Source organism: Physeter macrocephalus, chromosome 18 (assembly GCF_002837175.3).
Source record: "Physeter macrocephalus isolate SW-GA chromosome 18, ASM283717v5, whole genome shotgun sequence".
NCBI classification, from domain to species: Eukaryota; Metazoa; Chordata; class Mammalia; order Artiodactyla; family Physeteridae; genus Physeter; species Physeter macrocephalus.
In genome coordinates this window covers 39,899,586-39,923,990 of record NC_041231.1, presented here as the reverse complement: position 1 = coordinate 39,923,990, position 24,405 = coordinate 39,899,586, and the positions used below count along the sequence as shown (strand labels likewise).

The following is a 24,405-nucleotide window of genomic DNA, read 5'->3' as shown; positions in this document are numbered from 1 at the left end:
GACTAGAATCACAGAATATTAGAATGGGAAGGGCAGGGCTCTGGATCATTTAATCAGTTTTCAGAGTAGGAAACTTAGGCCCAGAGAAGGAGAGGGATTTTCCTAATGCCTCCTAACTCTTAGGAATGGAAGCATGCCCTGACCCCTTGAGCCCTCCAGCTGTCTGGAAACAGCAGCCGGCTTTCCTCTCTGAGTCAGGCTCCTCTGTGATGGGAGAGACATCGTTCACCTGTTTTCAAGAGCATCACCGAAGAACAGGGGATAAAAGGGCCATAAAGTGTACATTGCAAAGGTACACTGATACTTGAAAGCAATCTTAAGTTACCAACTGCATAAATTATTTTCCTAACCCTTTGGGATGAAAATTCCTGTGGCTGCTGCATTTCAGAAGTGTTTGAGGTTTTCTTTCTTCCTTTTGCTTTGTTTTTATGACACTGTGAACTTGTTTTGGAGGGGAGACTTTTAACTTTATTTAGCCTTGCTGTAGGGGTTTATAGTAATTACAAAACTATGCTAATGAGAGAGACCTACCATAAATCTGATATATTTCCCCAGTCATAACCAGAAAGAGCCCACCTTCTGTAGCTTTGAAAAGGTAAAGACCTGACTTATTCCCTCCCTGTTCCCGCCGCCAGGTTCATTGCTAATCGTGGTACTGGTATTAAAACAAATGACCGGTCTTTGAACACCCCAGAATGACATGACTGTGCCCCATCAGGACTGTAATCAGACCACCCTGTGTTTTATGGACTTAGTGTCTTGGCCATCCAGAGGCACGCCAGTGGGTGCAGAGTTTCTGCTTTAGCTGCTAGTTAACCTTTGGAAACCTTTTCTTTGTTGCTGGGCCAATCATTTCCACAATCTGATTGGCCAGAGTTGATTCTATTTGAAATGGGCAAATTTCTATTTATTCTGAAAAACAAGCAACAATTCCAAAGAACAAATGTTTATTTGAAAGAGCAAAAGTAACTGTCAAATGAGCGGATTGCCTGAAAATAGCTTTATCCGAAAAGCCTTCTGAGAGTAGGGAAAAATTTGTCATGGCTGCCAGATACAATATTATTCACATTTCAAAAGAGAAAACGACGATATTAATACCTTCTCTTAGGTTTCTGCTTTTGGCCTTTGCACAGCTCCTTAGCATCTGTGATTTACATCATTCCCTGAACAGCCCTTTGGAGGTGGAGGGGGGGTGTGTATGTGTCAGTGACTGTATTGGAAGTGGCATAACATATCGTTTAAGATTTGGGACTTTGGAGTCATTCATTCATTCATTGTTTATTCATCAGATATTTTTTGAGTACCTCCTGTGTGTCAGGAACTGTTCTAGGCACTAGGCTGGAACAGACTAAATGAACAAATGAACACACAGACTACAGTTCCCTGCCCTTATGGAATCTAAGGTCGTCGAACATACCTGGATTCAGGTTTTAGTTCTGCCACTAGTTTGTGGCCTTGGGCAAGTTACTTGTTCTCGCCAAGTTTGTTTTTTCATGTGTAGAATGATGTTCATGATAACTCCACTGCCTAACATTTTTGAGGATTAAGGAGATAATTTAAAGTGTTTAGCACATGGTGAGTGCTCATAAATGGCAGCTGCTGGGGCACTTCCACTGTCATCATTGGAAGAGGGGATTCACCAGGGATGCAGGGCGCTGACATGCTAGGATGCTCCCTTGGCAAGAAAACAGGTGAGATCAGTCCCCATCCCTAGTCCTTCTAGATGCAGGGGTCACGGCCAGGAGTCACAGCCTGGTTCTTACCTCTGCTCTGCCTTCCCTTTACTTAAGCAGCAGCCTTACAGAATTGGCCCTTGTTCAGCAATAACTACTCTCACCATCCTGTTTTGCTTCCCTGGGTGACAGACTCTAACATTTCTTCCTCTCTTCTTCTTTCAGATTGTTTAGTGTAATTTTGGAACAATTAACCAAAGAAACAGAAGGCGGTAACCACTCCGGTGGCAAATCGGGAGGCTTTGATGTCAAAGCCCTCCGCGCCTTTCGAGTGTTACGACCACTTCGACTAGTATCAGGAGTGCCCAGTAAGCACGTTTCGTTTCCTAAAGCCAGAAGTTTGTTGATTTTTTTCCTTCTGGGTTGGTCTCGGGATTATGAAACAGGGTGTGATGAGGTGAGTTGCTGTGCACCAGCCAAGGGCTCAGCAGGTGACCATGGAGGCCTTCGCCATTTACAAAGCACTTTTGCTTGTATTGTCACTTTGGGTCCCCGTGACAGCCCCGACCGGGGGTGGAGGGGGCCAGCTAGTGATTGTTGTCTTCCTGATTTTATATTAGAGAGAATCTTCTCTCATGCAGAGACCAAGTGGGTGGTGGCAGGAGACCTTGAGTTCAGGCCTCCTGATCGTCCTCTGACATCTGCTGCCATTACCTCCTCCCACTCTCAGGCCTGTCCCTTTGAACGTGGTGGGTTATGGGGATGAGGGTGTTGGAGGCCTCAACTGACTGCCTTTTTTCAAAGTGAGAGCAGCAGGGAGCCGGAATCCCGAAAGTCTATTTAAGTCTCCCACAGAGGGACTGTGCCCGTCTCACTCGGGGGTGAACAGGTGAATGCTTCTGTGTCCTCCCTGTATGGAGGGCACAGTAGCACCTGCCTGAAGGTGGCTGTGAGGTCTGAATGCAGTAATGCAGGGAGAGCCTTCAGCGCAAGGTCTGGAGCACAGAGAGGGCCCTCAGTGTGAGAGATGCTGTTATCACCCACTAGCCTACTCTACCTGTCCCTGCCAGGCCCTAGTTTGCTTCTTGCTCCAGGTCTCCAGGCCAGGTTCAGTGCCACCTGAGTTGGAACAGATGCCCCGTCTGTGCCCTGGCCAGGAACTTCCATAAGGAGCGTGGCATATGCGTCCCTGGGCTCTACTCATGATAGGACTTCCCTACTGGGAACTTCAGAGGGTGGAAGTTTTAGTGCCTCTCCAAGGACTGTGGCTGTGAGTTGGCTGCCTGCTTCCAGCTGCAGGACAGATATGGGATTGCAGGCTGTGCCTTTTTTTCACGGCTCATAAAGCCATCAAAAGAACACAGATCATGTTTTTGCCTCTCCAGAAGTTCTTCATGAAATCTTATTAAACTGTTGGCACTCAGAACGTACCAAAAATTCTCTGGAAAAAAAAAATCTCAAATTTAACATTTTAAAATGTAGGAAGTGGTGTTTCATGTGTACTTGTTTTTCCAGATTGTTCCTTTATTTTCATTGAAAAAAATCAGCACAAGTCAAAACCGCAGAACCGTCTGGAAGCAATTGAGAAAAAGAGAAATACCTTGGAAATGACTGGCCCTGTTACATGTAACATGATTAAATGAGAAGTTCAGTGAGCAAACATGAGGTTTCAGATTCAGTTGGTACAGCTTAATCTAATTTCAAAGTAACCACGGCAACTTTTTTTCCCCCAAAGAGCAAATGACAGGCCAGCCCGCCTGCAGTATGTGCTGTGAGCAGACGTGCGGGTGCAGTGGCTTTGTGGATCTGAGTCATATGTGAGGACTTTCTCAGCTCATGTTCATTAACCGCCCTGGAGCATCCAAGTCTCTCATCAGAGCCAGCTGGGCTTTGGGGAGATGGGTCAGGGGCTCTGGGTCATGCTCTTTCCCATGCAGTTGGCAGCTGTGGACTAGTGATTTCTTATATACTTGAAGTTGTTAAAAATGCCTGGGAAGGTGTGACTGTTTATACTTATCTGGGAGTTGTCTAATCCCTTCTAAAGAGAACTCAGACTGTGCTACAAGACATGATTTTGTGTGTGTATGTGAATATATGTTCATTCATTGGAAGGTAAACGTGCGTTTCAGATAGAGTCCTTCAGATGTTTGAAGGACTTAACTAGCTCTTAACTAGTTAAGAAGCTCCTAACTAGCTCCCTGCAGGTAACTGATAAATATGTATCGGAATCCTAGACCATCAAATGGGAAAGAACCCTCAAGATCATCTGGTCCACGATCACCATCTTTTAGATGAGGAGGGTCATCGAAACCTTGGGCAGCTTCTCATGGCTAGTGGGTGGCCGAACAGGACCAGACCGGCGGCCTCCTAGTTCCTGGCCCAGTGTTCTTTCTGCTCCATTTCACTGCCTCCTTGGTTAGAGTCCTGTGAGGTCTGTTGTACCCATTGGTTATATACAAAGGAGCCTAATGTCATGAAAATGTACACATTCATAATAAGATACAATGTCATTATTTCGTAAATTTGGCCAATCTGAAATATAATCGTTACAATAAACATAGACACACTTACGAAACATAGGGCTCGCTGCCATACAGCTGAGAAGAGCTAACTGCCGGATGATGATTTTGGATGGCCCATCCATGTCTCAAAAAAAAAACCACAAATGAACCCAAATGAAAAAACAAACAAAAAAACCCCTTGCCCAAGTAGATTAGAGCATATGTTTCTTTTCCCCTCCATCTATTCCTTATAGAAGACAGAAACATTAAAAGTCATCCTATTGATCATTTTTTCTCCGGAAGCAACCATTTGAACATTTAAGTACCCGAAGACAGTATGTAGGAGTTTTGTCTTAATGAAAGTCTGGAAAGAGGCTCTTCACGAGTCTGAAACCCTCTTATCGCCCTTCCCTCCCCATCCCATCCCCCACCTCTTCCCATGTGCTTCTTATCAAGGTGAACTTTTGCTGTTATCGCTGATAAGTATTTTTGCTTGGTGTGTTCTGACTTCTAACGTATTTGATTCTAGCACCTCAGCCTCTTCTGTTCTTTCATTGTTTGAATATGTATTGGGAAAGTGAGAAGATACTAGAAAAGGGCAGTTTGGAGGAGGGAGAGACAGCAGGGAGAGAAAGGGAAAGAGAAAGAAAAAAGGGGGAAAAGAGTGAGCTAGTCGAGTGGAAGCTGAGGTAGGTCGCGGTGGTGGGAGGAGCGCAGGGCACATGCAGGGGCGTCACGTGGCCTGGATCTAGTCCGGCTCTGGTTTCCTGCCGACCGCTCTCCCCACCGGCTCCTGCTTCCCTCCACCCGGTCCAGAGTGTTGCCCCGCTGTCCCTGTTCCCATGGTCTTTTCTCTTCCTGTACCATGGCTCTCAGTGTTGCTCCGTGGGTAGCTCCCAGGTTTCCACGTCCCTCCCTCATCTCTCAAGTCCACGTCTCAGCCTCAGGGCACTGCCCCCTTCATGTTAAGTGATCAGACTCACCAGGTGGACAGTTGCTCTTACCCTCTCCTTCCCGGCCCCTCGTCTCCCTCTGTCACACCAGGGGAGCCTCGTTTGACAAGCTTGTCTTTGTTCAGGCACTAGGATTAGCCTCTTGACCTTGCCCTGCCTCCCTGGGCACCTTCCTGTAACTCAGACTCACTTGCTGAGTTCTGATCTCATCCAGCTCCTCACACTGTCCTCCCTGGAGAGCCCAGCACCCTCCAGCTGCCTCTCTGCCTGTCTTGCCTATTGCTGCCCCACTTGTCTTTCTAAAGAGGCTGCCTTTTGAGTTTTCCTGGGTCTCTCCCATGTATACATGTTATTAAACTTTTGTTTGATTTTCTCCTGTTTAAAATAAATAAAGAGGCTGCCTTTTGCCGATGGGCTAAACTCTGGCCCTGTCATCTGAATTCAAAACCCAGAGCTACCCAGCTGCAATCTGCTTGTCTTTCTTGTTACCCTTTTCCACTTCATGACCGCCAGCCGAGACTCACCACTCCCAGCCCACGTGGCGCTAGCTCACTTCCGTGCTTTTGGTACCTTCCTCCGCTGCCTGGAGTAACCTCTCTCCTCTTGCCTGTGGAAATCCATCCTCCTCATGCTTCAGGCCCTCCTGAGAGGGAGGCTACTGCCCAGTTCTCTTTCTTCTCCCCCACTCAGAAGCGATGTCTTTCATCCCTCTTTAATTTTAACTGTGTGATATTACTTATTCAGCATCTGTGTGCTACCTTAGAGTAATTTGTGTTTAATTCTTATGTCTCCTTCTGCAGCATAACCTCTTTGAGAGAAGCCACATTATTTAATACATCTTCATATCCCCCAAAGCACTAAACCTTATGTTTGCTGCACGGTAGATGTTCAAGGAATTTTGTTGAATGGATGAACAAATGCATAAATGAATGATTTTCATATCTGGCAGTGCCCTCTCCAGGCCTTAGTTTTTCCATGTTTCAAGTTGAGGGAGTTGTATTAGATGGTCTTTAAGGTTCCTCTTTGACTTACCTCACATCCAGGTTTAATGTTAATTAAAAGCTGTGAAATACCTCTGAGTTTTATTACTGTGTGTCCTATACAGAGCAGGAATCATTAGGAGTCATATCTATGCATCAGTGAAATATCTTCCTGGCTCACAAACTTATTTTTCTCTTTCCTAGGTTTACAAGTTGTCCTGAACTCCATCATAAAAGCCATGGTTCCCCTCCTTCACATAGCCCTTTTGGTGTTATTTGTAATCATAATCTATGCTATTATAGGATTGGAACTTTTTATTGGAAAAATGCACAAAACATGTTTTTTTGCTGACTCAGGTGAGTAATAAAAAATGGCAGCTAACCGAACTATTTAAAAATTTGGCTTCTCCAAAAACAACTTTTGTGGTTTGGGGAAAATCTAAAACAAAATGAGAGAGAGAGAGACGGGGAAAAAAAAAAAAAACAACAGATAGCCGAATACACTGGTGAATCTAAGACAGTTCTTAGTGTGAATTATATTCAGAATAAATGAGAATTTAGTTCCCTTTTCTATCTTGATTTCCTATGTAATGTGTTCTGGTAAGCAAGATGGGGGGACCCCCTGAAACTGGACCGTGAGGTGAATCAGTAGTGTTGCTCTGTATAGGCTGAGGAGAGGTGCTGTTAGAGTGGGGACAGAGGAGAGAGGGGTGGGTTCTGAGTAGAGGAAATGGCAAATTCCATGGAGGAGGGAAAGTTTGAGGTGAACCTTGAAGGACAGTAGGAGTCCAAGATAGCATAGCTGGGAAGTAGAGTGTTCCGGGCTCTGGGCAGGGTACTTGGCTTCTGCAGCTTGGTTTCCTGATGTTCATTCCTCCCTTGAGTGGTCAAGCCTTCCTCTGCTGTTTGCAGATATCGTAGCTGAGGAGGACCCAGCACCGTGTGCGTTCTCAGGGAATGGACGCCAGTGTACCGCCAATGGCACAGAGTGTAGGAGTGGCTGGGTTGGCCCCAATGGCGGCATCACCAACTTTGATAACTTTGCCTTTGCCATGCTCACCGTGTTTCAGTGCATCACCATGGAGGGCTGGACAGACGTGCTCTACTGGGTAAGCAGCTTGAGGAGAGAGTTGATGGAGTGTATGCTTTCCTCAGATAAAAGTGTTTCATTAGCTAGAGCCATTGGGGAGCTGGCTGAAAAAGACCCCCTGGAAGTGAGTTCTCTGGGAAGGGAAGCAGGCCCTCTCGTCCCTCAGTAAGACCTATCATCTCTCCACCTTGGGGCCTTGGTTTCAGCTCTAGGAAGCTGCTATAGGATGTGGACTCCCTCGCATCCCCAGTGCCGCCTGGGGCCTTACTGCTGAGCGTGCCCAGTAGTCCCCTTTGTTGGAGGAACTCCAGAGGGCCAGGGCTGTCCTCATTAAACTCTTAAAGAGCCAGAGGTCAGTCCCCAGGTTAAGAGGCTCCTGGACTTCCATGGACTAAAACTGACCTTTTATACCTAAAGGCAGGTGGCTCTACCAGATCCTAAATGGAAGATAGGGACCATTAATTGAATTCTTTTCATGCTTTCCATAGCTTAGTACAGCCTTAAAGCCCAAATGGGTTTTTTCCCCTGTTATATAGTATTTCCCTTTTGCATCTTCAGTATTACTACTAATCAGCCCAGCATAAGCCCTTAGCTCTCTCTTCCTTTTTCTTTGAAGCTATAGAACTCTGGCAGAGAGGGTAGAAATGGCATATAAGCCTTCCAGCACTGGTGGACCTGTCCATGAAGACAGTTGCACACTCTTTGCGTGGCTCAGGGCTGGCTCTCCGTGTTCCTGACAGAGCCAGAAAGGTTTGCTGTAAATGAACAGCAGTCATATTTTAACAGCCATTTCTCAGAGCTGGGTTTGTTGGTTTACTTCTGTGTTTGATAGAATTTGAAAAAGCTCACAGAAGTTTAGAAATTATTTTCCACGGCACAGTTGCTGGGAAAAACAGCTGACTTGCAGATTTTGAGCCTAAATCCAAGTCCAAGTGGGATTAACCAGGATTCCAATAATGATTTGTTAAAAGACAGTGTGGGTAATAACATACTTCTTGAATGGTCAGTCTCTCGTTAGAGGGCCTGCAAGTTGAGAAGTAGCTTCCAACAGGATCTAAATTTCAGACACTTTATAGGATTTCCCATGACTCTGTAACTTCAGAGAACATAGCATATAACAGTTGTAAATAGGTTTTTGCTTCCCTTCACAAGTGAACTCCATGCATGCAAGATTGTAGAAGTCCCTATATATGTCCAGTGTTAGGCAAAGAAGACATGTTTTTATTTTCATCCCCAAAGTGTGAGTCTAGTTTGGTAATAAGGTTTTTAAAACATCACCAACATGTTATATCTTGTTTCTCCCTCTCCCTCTCCTTTTTCTGTTGTCATAGGGGAGTGTGTGTGTGTGTCTGTGTGGGTATGCACATCTGTTATTTATATCCATAACACAATGCCTTTTGTGAAGAGGAAGAAGGAGGGAGATTATATTGGATGAGCCAAGGCCATGGCCATGCAAGGGGACCCTCTAAGTAGGTAAAGGGTTTGTTTTCAGTATTATCTTCTAAGCTGTAACTCCTAGTTAGATTAGCAGAGGGCTCAATCCCAGTCTTCCCTTGAAGTTTCTGATAAATAGAAAAAGCGTCATCCAGGTAGCCCAAACTCTGATCCTTCCCCCCAGAACAGTACAGAAGACAACGTTTTGATTTAAAACAAACAAATGAAAAACCTGTGACTCCTCTCAGCTCTGTTCTCCCTGTTTTCACGGTGAATTGCCATTGCCGATCCAACATGCCCTGACTAATGGACAATTTTATACTTTATGTTATGTTTCTGCACACTGATTGTCTCATGACAGTCTTCCTGTCGCCAAGCTAGTGAAAACTCTGGGAGCGTGTGATTAGAGAGAAAACTCCACATACCCAGAAACAAAAGTTTTTACTTGCTTTCCTGAGAACCTCTAAGTATCACCTAGGATGATATAATTATTACCTCTGTTTTTCATATGACAATCACAGAGCTAATAATTTGACAACATAATAATTACATTCTCTATGAATTACATGGCATCTTTATTCTGATGGAGGAACTCCAGTAATTTATCAACATTACTCCAGTCTATATCCCATTATAGAAGGTCTGGGAAACAGTGGAATATAGACTCCGGAACATCCCCAAGGTCCTACCGCTAGAGCAAGTGGTACTTGATTTAGAACAGGGGTCTACAGACTTTTTTATAAGGGGCCAGATAGTCAATATATTTGGCCTTGCAGACTGTAATGTCTCTGTCACAACCACTCAGTTCTGCCCATGTCGCTTGGAAGCAGCCGTAGACAACATGTAAACAAACACGTGGCTTTGTTCCAATATTTATTTATGGACGCTGAAGTGTGAATTTTGTATAAGATTCCTGTGTCATGAGATACTCGAGATTTTTTTCCTACCATTTAAAAATGTAAAAGCCATGTTTAGCTCACGAGCTGTACAGAAGCAGGTGGTGGGCTGGTTTGGCCTGCGGGTCATAGTTTGGTGACCCCTGGTCTAGACTAGAACCCGGCGCTCTTTCCTTGGCATTTTTCCACCGTCAGAGGTTTTCGAGCCCTTCAGAACACTAGGGGGCAGCTCAGTGATGTCTTCCAGAGTGTTCACTGATACCTTAGTCTCTGAAACACATCAGGGTGCTTTTAATTACTTGTTTATTACACTTACTATCTCAGCACAGAGACAGGCAGGAGCCAGGGCCCCAGCCTTCTTCATACTTGATGGACCGCAGTCAACGGGAAGCCACTCAGCTGTGCACAGAACAGAACATCCCTGCCCAGCACAGTGCCCGGCCCAGAGCAAGCGATCAGCAAACACCAGTTACTGTTACTCTTTAAGTGCATGATCCCATTGCCTCACTATAGATGGGCCATGTTTAAGTGCCTGTTTTTATCCGCAGCTAGAGTGTAAAGGGAACATCTTGAGAGAGAACTGAGATATTATTTAAAATATTGACGGCAAGCAAAATTTTCAATCCTTTAGACATTTGTATATGGTGGACAAAGTCTTTGCCAGGGATGAGTTTGCATCTGGTCAGGTTTATATTCAGTCAGCGTTCTCAAGTTCAGGGATGCCTCGGTTCCCAAGAGCGCCTGGCAAGTGGTGGCAGGGTCTTGAAAAGGGACGTGCGGGTGGGCCCGATATGCAGAAAGGCACGCATAGAATAAGACCATTTGGATGTGTGGGGAATGGGATTATTAGTTTCTGGTGAAAAATGACTTTTTTAGTGCTCTTTTATGAAGTGAGTTCCATAAACATAATTAAGGTGCCATCTGACCCACATGCATCTGTTGTCCACAGAGGCAGAAAGGTGTAGTGCAAGGAAAGAGCCTTAAGGCTGGAAAGGGCTGGGCGTGTGACCTTGGGTAGGTCACCCAAACTCTCTGGGCTTTCATTTTGTCCACGAGATGCAGAGTAAGCCTACATGATCCTATTTTTTTTTTCTTCAGCTCAGAGGAAATGTTTTTAGATGTAGGAAATTAATGAAAAGAGTATTGATTTCAGAAGAGAGCTATCCATATAAATCATTTGTGGCCTTTTGCCTTAGTGCCAAGCTCTTTCCTCAGTGAGCATACCTATGGCAGTGCTGGCTGTATGACTCAAATGGGAAGTTCCCTTGGCCGAGCTGACTGTCTTCGTTCAATGTACCTGGGAAATCCCTCTCTAGTTAGCCAGCAGCTTGCCTTTCTGCCCCTTTCTCTGATTCCATACTCAGGGGGAGCGACAACCAATATATCAAGTTTCTAGTAGTAGTTGCAACCAAAAGCCTAGGTTAGCCTTTACTCGGAGATATGGATGTGCGTCTCAGCCTTTGAAGTGAGGGGAAACTGAAACTAGGTTATTTCCTGAGTACCAGATGACACCACATGATGACTTTGATATAAATATTTTAAAAATCTAAACTGAAATGCTTGAGCTCCTCCCGATTTTTCCATTGCTGGCAAAGACCACTCAGACAAAATCCCAAGCAGAGTCTCTATTTTCCTGTGGGTATTTCGGGGACCAGCTTGGCAGTTCTCACTTGCCCCATGTGTATGGTGAGCCTCTGAAAAGAGACCTGGGTTGAGGAGATTTCTTTGGGAGAAAGACTGGCCCTTAAAGCTTAATATTTGTTGCTCTTTCTCACCCTCTGGAGATGTACAGAGTCTCCTGTGGCCTTTGTTTTCCCCTTGGCCCCTAGCTGTTATTCCAGGTGATATTTCTGATTTGAGCAAATGGGAGTCTGTTCCACACTTACTTCTAAGAAATTAAAAGTTTCTTTACTTAAAAAAAATGTTCCCTCCCAAGTTGGAGCAGACAGCTGTTCCTGGAGCCATCCTCTGGAACGTGGGACTGAGGCCTCAAAGAGGATGGGTGGGGCAGGTGCTCGGCTGACGGCTGGCCTACTTTGCCAGAGTTGCGGGAGAGTGGGGTCTCCGGTGGGAGTCCTGGACGCGCACATCCTTATTCCCCATGAGCGGGCCCACTCTCCCCTCTCATGGGTACTCCTCTTGCTCCAACAGAGGGGAAGCAGGCCCAGAGAGGTCTCTGTGGAAGGTCCTGCCTCCAGGCTGGGCTCTGGTCCCTCCACCAGGCAGCCTGTTTCTTCTCCTCCACATCTGGATTATTAAATAAGTTTAGCGGTGTAGTTGCTTTGGAAGAATTACCCTTGGCCTTCCTGCTGAAATTAGTTTATCCAACTTAATGAGATCAACAATTGCAGCCACGGCCCTGCCTCATTCATTACTCTAATTGCCGATGTAAGATGTGCAGACTGATAGCAGTTCTATTAAGCACATCCATTTTCATGTGGCCAAACAGGTGTTTCATAAGGGATTTAATGCCCTCTCCCTAGACTTCAGCAACAGATGTTAGGTAATTTTTTTTTTTTTAATGTTCTTTTTTTCCGTTTGGTTTCTGCATGAGGCAGACAGTGAAATGCTTGAGCTTCGGTCTGTAATGCTGAAAATCTAGCACCAGATAATGTAAAGGAAAGCACATGCTTACAGGCCTAAGGGCCTGACCCTGCAAGGCAAGAACGACGAATCAGCCCAGACTATATACTGTTCTATTAGCGGAAGATTCTGGCTGTTGCAACAAAGTCAGGCCCGGGGTCATTCATTCTGTCCCCTCACCAGTCCTTAACACTTCCCTCCCGGGAGAAGTGTTTGCCCAATTTAACATGATCTGTGCTGCCGGAAAGTTCCATCCAGCCGTGAACCTGAAAGCACTTGTTTGCTCCATCATGAAAGCTGCTCATGATCAGACCTCTCCTGGGAAGGTGTATCCGGGAGGCCATGTCTGACTGTGCTGCTTCAGCTTGTCCTAGAAGTAGGGACACCAGGTTCCTCTGGAACAGCTCACAGCTGGAGCCAGCTCCCCCAGGGGGGGTCATGTAGGTTCAAGCTAGGTGTGGAGGATAAGGGCTTCTTTCCTTCTCCTGGGTCCTTCCTGTGGGTGCAGTTGCAGAAAAAAATGTCATTCCCCAAAGCACCCCTGAATGTGTCAGCTAGTTGACTTCTGAAGACTTTCCTTCCTTGCATTAATTTAGCTGTGCTTGCACTCACTGATAGCAGATAATCCAGATTTAAAGTGGGTTAGGTTTCCTTGGATTGGTTGGCTTCCAGTGGAAAGTTATTATTTTAGGGGTTTTTTTTTTAAAGAAAAGAATTTATAGAGTCAAATGTTGCAAATTTGTCTCTATAACTAAGACTTTTCCACCATCACAAATTTTGAAAGCAAAAATAGTACTGACAACTTGGGCAGAGTAGAAAATAGTTTCCAGCTAAGTACTAGTTTTGTCTTCTATCAAGATCTTTTCTGAAAATCCCTTACCAAGGCAGTTTTCTGTGTGAAAGAGCCAAATCCCAGCTGATTGCCCTAGCAGTGGCCAAAGTTTGCTGTTATTTGCCCTGAAAGCTTTGATGACTCTGTGTGCGTGTGCGTGCGTGTGTGTGTGTTTTGGGAATATATAATGAATGTGCATTGGCTACTGTTGTCTGATTTGAAGCTAAGTAAATGTTTAATTAAATGTATAGAATGCTGTCTCTAATGTAACCCTCTCTCCTTATTAGATTCTCTTATTAACCCACTCCTATGAGACCATCTTATTTCTTACAGATGAATGATGCTATGGGATTTGAATTGCCCTGGGTGTATTTTGTCAGTCTCGTCATCTTTGGGTCATTTTTCGTACTAAATCTTGTACTTGGTGTATTGAGCGGGTAAGCTACACCTCTTTCATCTTGAAAGCAGAGTCCCGAGGACAGTTGCCAAGACCACACAGGCTTTGCTAGACGGGGGCCGCCGGGTGGGTGCCAAGCATTTTATGTGTCCTCCAAGATGCTTTCTTTTCTGCTGAGGCTTCCCAAATCAAGATGTTTCCTGGAACCTTACCAGCCTTCATGAAAGAAAGCTATAGGATAATTATTGACCAGAAATTAATCAGCGTTGTCACTTGGGATTTAAATCGTTGGCATTGCTTGCCCATTTGTCTGTCCTAAAAGGAGATACATCTATAATTGTGTTATTGGCCTGGATCCAGATATAATGCAGATTAATTGGTACACAACGGTAGCTAAATGACTTTTGGTAGGCCACATCTGTAGGCTTCAGCAGCAGAACCTGTCCTTATTGAAAGAACAAAAATGGAAGGCCCTTGGCGGTGTCCCCTTCTAGGAGCACCGGTCTTTAATCAAAGCCCTAGTGGTCCAGCAGCTGTTCTCGGGGCTCTGCTCTTTAGCAAATGGATAACTGATAACTAATCTCCTTACATTTTACAGGTAAATGATGCGATAGGATGGGAATGGCCATGGGTGTATTTTGTTAGTCTGATCATCCTTGGCTCATTTTTCGTCCTTAACCTGGTTCTTGGTGTCCTTAGTGGGTAAGCAGTTGGATCCGTGTTCCACATTCTGCTGCTGCCGTGTGTCAGGCGGCTCCGCGTGTCCCTCAGCTGCTCCCTGCGGCTTTCTCTGCATGCATGTGGACTCTGATGTCCCCTCTGTGTGTTGCTTTTGGACTAAACTGTGATTCTTTCTGCTTGTATCTGTCTGTGAGATTCTGTGTTTCTGATGCTTTTGCCAAACACTATTAATTTAATGGAGCCATTTCCCTGAAGCCAGTCACGTTAATATGCCAGTGTGTAGAAGTAGATTAAAAGTGAGTAAAAGGATTCCTAGCCTTGGTCTCCCCCAGGAAAGGGCCTTTGTCTTTTGTGGTTTTCTTCCCATTAGTACATAATCTGGCCCTTTTTACCTGCAGTGTATCATGATGATTGCCAGTGGTGTTTCAGATTTCATGGTAAAAGAGAAATAAGCCTAGATTAGCACATAAATACTGAATAGTTTCAAACTCGCACATCCTTCAGATCGGGATCGTTTCTTAGCTTGGTTTTCTGCTGCTGTCACTGTGAGAATGCTCCCTTCAATTCATTTTTAATCTTAACTTGTAGAATCTGTCTTTGACGCAGGCTAATAATCAGCTTTTGCACCTAAGTTGCCTATGGCCTTATCATCGTCCGTGTCACTCAGTCACCATTTTTGAAATTTCGTTTTGTTGACCCCCTTGGCTCGGTGGATTGACAGGGGGTTCGCTGGGTCAGAAGGGGGGGCTTCACCCTGCCTGTAGTTGCCATCCCAGAGCCCTTCTGGGCAGCTCTGCGTCCTCCCCATCCCACAGACACCCCAGACAGGGGAGTACCCCAGAAAAGGGAACCAGGGCTCTCCAGACTCTCAGAAGCAGAGCCAGTATATAGCCATTGCCGGGGCGGGGTCGGGGCTGGGAGTGCGACCAAGGCCCAGGAGGTGCCCATCTCCCCAGAGGAGCCTCTGTCGCTCCCTGAGCTCAGACATCCTCAGGAGATACTGTTGATAGGCTTGATTCCCAGTGAGTTTATCTACTCCTCACTCACTCTTATCTGTGCCTTTCCAAGCTTGTATCTTGGGGGAAGTGATGTCTTCGTGTAATGCTGAGTCAGTGGAGAGACCTTTATCGCATTTTTCTCAACGCTGCCTTTTCCAGAGCCGAAAGCAGAGCTAGAGATCCATCTCTGCTTCCTTTCCTCATCTTCCCTCTAACCTACCCTGCCTGTTTTCAGGGATAACACGTTGAGAATTCTCCTTGACCGAGCGTGGTCACTTTTACACCGTGGATGTACACTGTCCTGTGAAGCCCTGTCTAGAAATGGCCCTGGAGCCCGTGCCCCACAGTGAGGGGAGTAGGAACTGAGTTGGGGGTGTGACAGCTTACCCCCTGCCCCCCACCTCAACCAAAGCTTCCTTCTATAGATAAATGGCTCTTCGAGCCTCATGTTCTTTCACTTAAAACTTCAAAAGTGCCTTCCTCCTAGTGACCCGCCATGACCTTAGGTTAGTGTCGGGATGGTAAGGGTGGAACGTATCCCTGGAGAAACAGCATCGTGTTGACTTTACCACAGAAACGGCCCGTACAAGGGTAACAGCAATTCTGTTGTGAATTCCTGGCACCCCGTGCCTCCTAAACCCAACTAAACTGAGGCCGTGGAAGTGATTGATTTTAACAGTGCCAGTGACATGCCTTATCTCTGCGCTCCCAGAGCAGGAACATCACCCCTGCGTGATGAGGCAGCTTAAAAAGGAAAACAGGGGGAAATGGGAGGGAGGGACTCCTTGTTACAATGGTGGGTGTTAAATATGCACTCCGAGGGGGGTGGTGCCCAAAGCTGGAGGATAAAAACAGGCACACACCATGGTGGAACAACCAGTGTACCAAAATATATTTGGGGGAAAATAGTAAGTAATTTAAAGACAGTTTTGAATCAGAACAAAACTAGATCCCTTATGAAGGAGAGCGCAAATGACACGTGAATTTTTACAATAAAATCCGAGATTTCGCAGCAGTTTTCAGTCCGTTCCATGATGTGGGGCTGCAGCTGACTCTGTGCCACCTGTAAGGCCACTTGGGTAGGAAACGCTAAGCTGTGCTCTGTGTATAGGAAGAGCCACGTCTGCAGAGCAGAGTTGTGCATCCGCGTTCGCTAATTTGGTCAGCTTTTCCTGACCTCCTGTTGAGTGCCCGGCTCTGAGCCAGAAGCCAGGGTGCCAAGATGTCGAAGACACAGATGGGGGCCTTGTGCTCAGTCATTGTCTCGGGGAGGCGGGGGGAACCGTTGTTAGGCAGTGCAGGATGGCCAAGCTAGAGTAGAGGGGGGAGACGGAGGGGCTGTGAAAGCTCCATGTCTGTGAGCTGGATCTTGAAAGATAATAAGGTGTCTCTGGGTGTGGGGGTGGAGAAACCGGAGAAGGGGCTGCTCCCACCTCCCCTAACAATTAGTTACCCAGGCTTCTCTGCCGGGGTACTCCTCCTTGACTTTCCCCCAAAGAAACACAAAATCAAAATGGGTCATTTGTATTCATTTTCTTGTTAAAGAAATGTAATTTTTTTTTTTTAATTTTAGTTTTAGTCTTAGGGTTCTTCCCAGTTGTTTTTAGGGGACACTGGAGGGAATATAAAAAATGTTTTAAATGTTTTAAATAAATGTGAAAAGGAAGACAACTTATGTCGCATAGCCCCTTAGGGACCATCAGACCAACACAAATGTAATTCCGAAAGGCCCAAATTAAAAGGTTCTCCTGTTTTAGACACTTAAGACCGTGCTGCTGCTTTCTAATGAAGAATCATTCCAAGATGCTGTGTGTCTTTAAGTCTGTTAACCATTTGGAAATATTTGTTGCTCCTCCTTTTTTTTTTTTTTTTTTGCACACTTGTTTTGGTGTTGGTATGTTTTTAAAGCATTAAGACTGATGCTTTGGAAAAATCTTTGCTTTTACCACAGACTCTTCTTCTCAAGGCGAGCGCGAGGTTCATGAACTGTACGCCCGGCATAGCCAAGCGTGATCCTGGATGAAGACGTTTTTCTCTGGTGCTCGTGCTCTGCGGGAGGAGCCGAGAATATCTGTAACTAGAGTTGCGATCTCACATTAAGTCGTCATTAAGGAGGTGGTCCCATTTTGACCAGGCATTGGAAAGACTGTCTCGATTAAGTCCACAATTCAGACTATGTCTGTTCTCATGGTGGCTTTGATGATTTTTCACTTTTAAAATTGTTCACTTAACCCTTGTCCCCGCTGAGGTTTTTGTCCGTAGATAGGTAAAATAAGAGAACACAGTGGTGTTTCCGTGCTTTGTTTCTTTAGAATCACTGCCAGATTCCCGGGGGGAAATGGTGGTCATGGACAGTGGGCTTGTGTCTTCACCTGCAGGACCCACCTGATGCCAGGCACACCTGCGGTAAGGTAGACGGCCCTCTGAGCCCCTGTGGTGTGGGTCAAACCCCCAAGAAGGGACTGGTAGATGAGAAGGGAACTGGAAGACCTTGGTTCTGGTCCTGCCAGTGTCACCCGCTAACTCTGGGACTCTGGGACTTCACTTAGGAGCCCTGCGCCTCCATCTCTTGACCCCTCAAATGGGGAAGATGCTGCCGTGCTGCCCCTCCTGCCGTAGGGTAGCTGGCTTTAGGTCAGCTCGTGAATGTAGAAGTGCTTTGAAAAATATGTACTGTAAAGAATTTTACTCATTGAATCTATCTTTCTCTTAAATCCACGGACCCCCTCCCAGTCCCCTCCCTGGGCGAGGTGGGAACAGCTGAGGGGCTGTTTGGAAACTATCCGAAGTGTCCCATTTTCTGGATTTCCCAGGAAGTGACCAAGAGAAACGAGCTATGTATGCACAGTAATACTGTGCTCGGTGCCCCCCAAGAGGAGGCCGTGGAGGTTCTTTGTCAGCTATAAAGTATGATGCAGCTGTAAATCATGATTGAGGTTATGTCTGACAGTGATTTCTTTGCACAGATAGAGGGGCATGGCATTTCTGTAACATATGGTTAAACACTGGCTTTAGAGTTGGATAAGCAATACTTGACTCTTTGCTCTACCTTTTACCAACTGTGAGATTTGGTGAAATGACCTACCTCTTAGAGCTTCACTTTCCTTGTCTGTGAAATGATGTTAATAATATTCACCGTGTGGAGTTGCGTGAGGATTCAGTGAGCTGAAGAGTGTAGAGAGCTTGGTTATCGTTATGATGATAGCTTGAATAAGAGTATATAAATGGGGATTTGATGCAAGAAAAATCTAATCAAGTCAGTTCTTTTAAGCTAATTTTTTTCCCCTGGGCCTATAGATTGGGTTTAATTTGCATGACTGTTTTACTCAGGAGTTAATAAACGAAGTATTCTCTACTGCTCTTTGCTTTTAGAGGATCTAATGTTCAAAAATGCTATCAGAGGTGCAGGAAAGTACAATGAAGATGAAAATATTTAGAAGCTGGTAAATTATACGTCCTTGTTGAGGAAGGATTTGATTTGCCTTTGTCTTTGTTTCTGCCAAAGAAAGACTAAGGACCCACAATGCCTAGACAGGTTTTGATGTCTGTTAGATGGATTTCTCCTGAGAAGTTTAGATAATCTCTGATATTTATTTTAGTGGCGGTCATATTCCTGGCACTTAGCAATGGCCAGAAAGAGATTAGATAGACGACCCTTAAGAGATTAGTGTAATATAACCCATACTTCGATGCATCTGTTCTCTGTCGGCCTTTGAAGTCAGGCCCCACATGCCATTTTTCATAGTACATCCAAAGGGCAATTTTAGGATCCTATACTATGACTATTTCTTCTGTTCAGTTGTTTTTAATACTGTTGTCTTGGTGCCTGGATGTTCCTTGTCAAAAAATGTTTAAAAACTCTATTTTCTTTTCTTTTATAAATTCAGTATCATACTATGAAGGCTTTTGAACTATTTACCAAACTATGACCAATATTGAGATGGCCTGTATCCTAATCACTTTTTTAAAGGAAAAAAGTGATTAATTTCATCTCCTAATCCTTAGACTCAATTCACATTTGTCCAGAACATTCCATTTCTCTTCAACCCACTTGGTTTCTCTTTAATCCACAGTAACTGGGGGGAAAGGATGCTTGGTGATTGGTTGAAAGTGTTGGGATAAAAAACCTAGAGAAAGATTCAGGCATGGCTACTCTACCTACCTGTGTTACTGTTGGTATAGAGGAAGTGGAGAGGGGTGGTGTTGGGGGAGGCACTGTACTGAATAGGTTCAGGTTTGGGAGTGCATCATAATTTACACCCTGGCCCATTAAATTCACACCATTATGAGCCATGGTCAATCGGAGATTGCCTCTAATTTCCTCCCCTTGAATGTTGGCTCAGGGGGCAAAACATACCAGGTAGATGGTGGTTGTTTGCTTGAGGAGACATACCTTCTCAGAATAGGCATTCATATAAATTATTCATGACTGGGATTAGAATTAGCTCTCATTAAATATTTGACCAGCATCTGATGATAAAAAATAGACAACAGAATTTCTTCCTGTACGTAAACGTATCTACATCTTAGAAGAGTAGTTGAATTGCTTGCAACGTTGAAAGGGGTATAGTTAGGTAATGGGATAACCAGGCTCTCAGCATGGTTGGTTACCACTGTTTTACAGAATAAAATTACATTGAGTTAATGAGTTAATTCCATATCTTGACCAAGAGACTAAGAAAGCACACCGAGATCTAGTCCAAAAACAAAGGGACAGTGCTTGACCAACACACTAGGAAAGCACACCGAGATCTAGTCCAAAAAACAAAGGAACAGTAGAGGGTATTTGTAGATAGCTCTTACAATTAAAAAAAAAAAAAAAAAAAAAAAAAGATTTTCCTGTGCGTAATTAGTGATCAGGCTGCCGGAATTCCAGACACGTTTAGCTGGATTTGTCTTTGGTTTGACTAGACTCATAGGTGAAAGAGTTGTCCCTACAGTTGGAGGACTCTTTTCTTGAACTTGGAAGTAATGTTGGGAGTGGGGTTGAAAGCTGAGGGAGAGATCTGTGGTCCTTTAGTAACTTCACATGGTTTGGTTTTGGTAGAACAAGAAATTAAGCCCCACTTCAGCTTTACGTGGAAGAATGCTAAATTTCCTTTTTCTAATAAAGAACCGTGTTTAACATTTATATATACTTTTAAGCACTGAACTTTCCTGTCGCAGAGTTAAGATGCTGTCGGGGGTGGCTGACAGGTGGATGCGGGTGCTGTAGGTACGGTGGTACCTGAAGCACACAGGCTGGTAGCCACACCTGACATTAACAAGTGAGTGGTAACCTCTCCGCCGCTGGCTCGAAGCGACTGTTTCCATAGAAATGGCTGCTGGGATCAGTGGAAATGAGGTAAGTGGAAGTTTTCGCTGATCCTTATTTCCATCAAGCTGACGCCTGTTTCCCTGGCAACAGCAGTGGACAGCAGCCAGGCACTAGCAACAGATTCAGGAGAGCTCTCTCACTTGTCAGCTGTGGCTATCATCTATTCCTAACCGAATCCTTTTTTATAACACTTGGCAAAAAGCTCTGAGGATCCAGGAGGCATCTCTGGCCACGTGTGCCCTCCTGAGCACCCATTTTGCCGATGGAGAGCTCTGTACTAAGCGAATTCATCATAGTGCTCTCTTGCAGAGCTCAGCTCTTCATTAAGTCTCTGGTACCTTAACGGTTGAAATTAAAGCCATAATTTTCCTGTGTTCCCTATTCCGTTGGCGGCATTAACAATCACTGTTACTTCTGCAGTGAAGGGTTGTTTATGAATTTAATAATTTGACTTCTGTGATTGCCCTAAGGTGCTACTGTCAACCTTATGCCAGTCTTTTTTTCCTTCTGTGTAATACCTCTTATAGGCTGGTAACATTGCTTACAGAAATCAAGTATTGGTATAGCAGGACAGCTCAGTATAGCAAGACCTGTATGTCTAGGGTATAGGGAGCTCTTCTTTTTTTTTTTTTTTTTTTTTTGCGGTATGCGGGCCTCTCACTGTTGTGGCCTCTCCCGTTGCGGAGCACAGGCTCCGGGCGTGCAGGCTCAGCGGCCATGGCTCACGGGCCCAGCCGCCCCGCGGCGTGTGGGATCTTCCCGGACGGCGGCATGAACACGTGTCCCCTGCATCGGCACGCGGACTCTCAACCACTGCGCCACCAGGGAAGCCCGGGAGCTCTTCTTTATTCAAGTTCAGCAGTTGTTCCTTTCCTGGAACATTTTAATATTTAAGCAAATTATGCACCCAAGGCGAAAGTATCCTTCTCCTCTATGAGACAGTGTTCGCAGGTCCCACAAAGCAAGGGAGAGCTGTCATTATTGCCCTGGTGTGTAAGGTAAGAGTGTGTGCGGAGAGGCACAGAATGAGGTGTTGGGCACTGTCTGGTGTTAAACCCTTAAAGACACTATTTTTAAAATATTTTCTCTGAAACAAAATGAAACTCTGAGACTCAGAGCTATATCTCTGAGAATCAAATGAAGATATGGATCCACAGCGTTACGAGAATTTAGATTGGCTGTGTAAAAGAGCACTGAAAAAATGGTGAATTTTCTGTCTTGGAGGGCTTTCTGAATGACTTTGTTCCCAAGAATCTGGATGAGGGCAATGATAATAATTGGCTTGGAGGCGATATTTAGGACTAACCCTGTACCACTGGATCGGGTTCAGTGCAACAGACTAATAAACAGAAAATCTTGCTCGATATTTTTCTCTCTCTCTTAGACTTCTTAAGAAAAAAGGACTTATTCATTCAATGAATATTTTTTGTGTGCCTACACAGTGGTTTCAATGGTGAGACAAAGCAGAGTCTTGTCTTCATGAAGCTTGTATCTCATGAGGGAGACAAAAATTATAAACTTTTATAAGTTCTTTGAAGGAAAGGTGCATGGTGCTGTGAGAGTGTTTAACAGGGAGAACAAATGTCTAGGGGAAGCATACTGGAGGAAGAGAAGGACGAACGAATAGCCATCATATCCAGGCAAGATGGGAGAAGACGCTTGGGGAGGGTATTACAGTCAAGGAGAAACCCATGCAAAGGCCCAACAGTGGGAAGGAACAGAGGGCACTGGAGAAACTGAAGAAAGCCAGGGTGGCAGGCACTCAGGGGGCTGGGAAAGGAGGGTGAAGAAAAGAGGACAGACTGGTCAGCAGAGCCCAGATCACAAAGGTCCTTCAAGATCACATCACAGATTCTGGTCATTAGCTGAAGGGTAAAGGAACCCACTGATAAATTTCAAGCCCAAAGTGATGTGATTTATATTTGTGTTTTATAAAAATTACTCTGCTTTCTGATGTCTTCAACTTACCTTAAAATACTTCAAAAAATATAACTGGATGGATAGAGGGATGGATAGATAGGAGCTAAAGAAAATGTAGCAAATGTTAATTGTGGAAACTAGGTGGTAGGCATATGGCTGTTCACTGTGTAAGTCTTCCTACTTTTATGAACGTTTGAACTTTTTTCTTAACGTTGGAAAAATTCAGCATATAAAAATTACTCTAGCTGCAGTAGTATGAATGGATTGGATGGATGCAAGACTGGATGTGGGGAGACCAATTTAAGGCTATTGTAATCCTCTTCCAGCCACAATATAGTAACAGTGCCAGAATGGACCTTTTGCTATAAACAACTATAAAACTGGCGAAAATATACAAAGCAGTTTTTTTTTTTTTTTTCCGGAAGATGGAAATAGGCAACACAGGATTGGGTTCCTTAGGAGAAGGGAAACACATGTAGTAAGTGCCACAATTGTCCTGGCTGTCTGCCCGGAGATGCTTTTAGAATTGTGGCACAGGACACAGAGCCCAGAGGAGGACAGTGGTCTATTTGCTCGAGAGGCAAAGAGCAGAGTTTGAGAGGCCGAGACAGCTGGGATTTTCAGGGCAGGGTACTGGAGAGAGAGAGGTATGCAGAGAAGGGGCTCCAGAAAGCTGAATAGGGAGTCTCTGAAATCTTTGACTATATACTAAGCTGCTATGTGCCGGTTGAATTTATTGGTAGAGAACAGCTACTACAAAGCTGTGAGCTGCTGGAAATCTCAGTGTTGGGAAACAGAGGGATTCTGACCAGCTGGAATAGATTGACATTGATGATACATTGGACATTCAAGTGAGACCTCAGAAAGACCAGGCATTACGGGTAGGGTTACCTTAGCCCTGGAGTAAGAGCCACTCTAGACCTACCCCAGTGTAGACCTGCAAATCATACAAACAAGCTTCAAAAGGATCAGGACAAGTGGCTAACTTAACACCTGCCAAAACAAGTCAACACCCATTAAAGGGAGACACCAAAACGGCAGATGTTCCCCAAATGTTTCCCCACATCATTAAAAGTTACAGGACATGAAAAGCAGGAAAACGTGATCCATAATCAAGATGGAGTGGGGGCGTCAATAGAAATGAATTGAGAGATGACAGATAAGGCAGGAAAGGAACAAACAACATATGGGATGAACAAAAAACCAATAGCAGGATGGTGGACATAAACTCAACTGTATCAGTACTTGGATTGAATGAAATGGGCACAGTGTTTTAATTAAAAGACAGAAATTGTCAGAGTGAATAAAATGCAAGATACTATAAAGACACAGATTAAAAAATAAAGGGATAAAATATTAATACCAATTATATAAAATAGACTTCTATACAAGGAATATTTGCAGAGAGAGATATTTCAGAGATAGAGACATTTCATATTCCTGGAAGGGTCAATTCATCAGGAAGACAATGATTCTACATGAGTTTGTACCTAATAAACTTTGAAATACATGAAGGGAAAGCTGTCAAAATTAAGTGGAGAAATCAATAAATCCACAAACATAGATGAAAATTTTATAGTTCTTTCAGTAACTGAAGAGCAAGGCGATGAAAAAAACTAAATATAGATAACATCTGAACACTACCAACCAGAATGACCTAACTGGTACTTACAGAACACTATATCTGATAACTGCAGAATACTCATTCTGTTCAGGAGCACCAAGATAGACCACATGTGGACTATATTAAAAAAAAAAGTCTCACTAAGTATCAAAAGATTTAAATCTTGCAGAGTACATTTTTTGTAATAGCAATTGATTTGAAATAGAAACCGGTAACAGTACGCTGCCTAGAAAGTCCTTCAAACACTGAAAATTAAATGATACATCTCTAAATAACTTAAAATTTTAAAAAAGTTACAATAAAAGTGAGAAGTTTTTTAAACGGAAAGATAATAAAAATACAACATCTCAATTTGCATTATCCATCTAAAGCAGTGCTTAGAAATTTATAGCTTTAAATGCCTATATTAGTAAAGAAGAAAGGTTTACATTCAGTGGTCTGTATTCCCATCCAAGAATCTAGAAAAGAAAAGCAAATTAAATCCAAGGAGAGTAGAAAAAAGAAATAAGAACATAAGTCAGTAGAA

General features: G+C 44.3%; 1 protein-coding gene across 3 annotated transcripts in view; it reads left to right on the top strand.

The window, feature by feature from the left end:
* The window catches only part of CACNA1D (calcium voltage-gated channel subunit alpha1 D), a 331,484-nt gene that overhangs the window by 183,167 nt on the left and 123,912 nt on the right, over positions 1–24,405 (top strand). For 2 of the 3 annotated variants that reach the window (XM_024123810.1, XM_024123809.1), the window contains exons 5-8: positions 1,899–2,041; positions 6,312–6,464; positions 7,020–7,216; positions 13,276–13,379. In XM_024123810.1, coding sequence (XP_023979578.1) covers positions 1,899–2,041; positions 6,312–6,464; positions 7,020–7,216; positions 13,276–13,379 — 597 coding nt within the window. Of the gene's footprint in view, positions 1–1,898; positions 2,042–6,311; positions 6,465–7,019; positions 7,217–13,275; positions 13,380–13,937; positions 14,042–24,405 lie in introns of all 3 variants that reach the window. The other variant, XM_024123808.1, reaches the window with a different exon arrangement.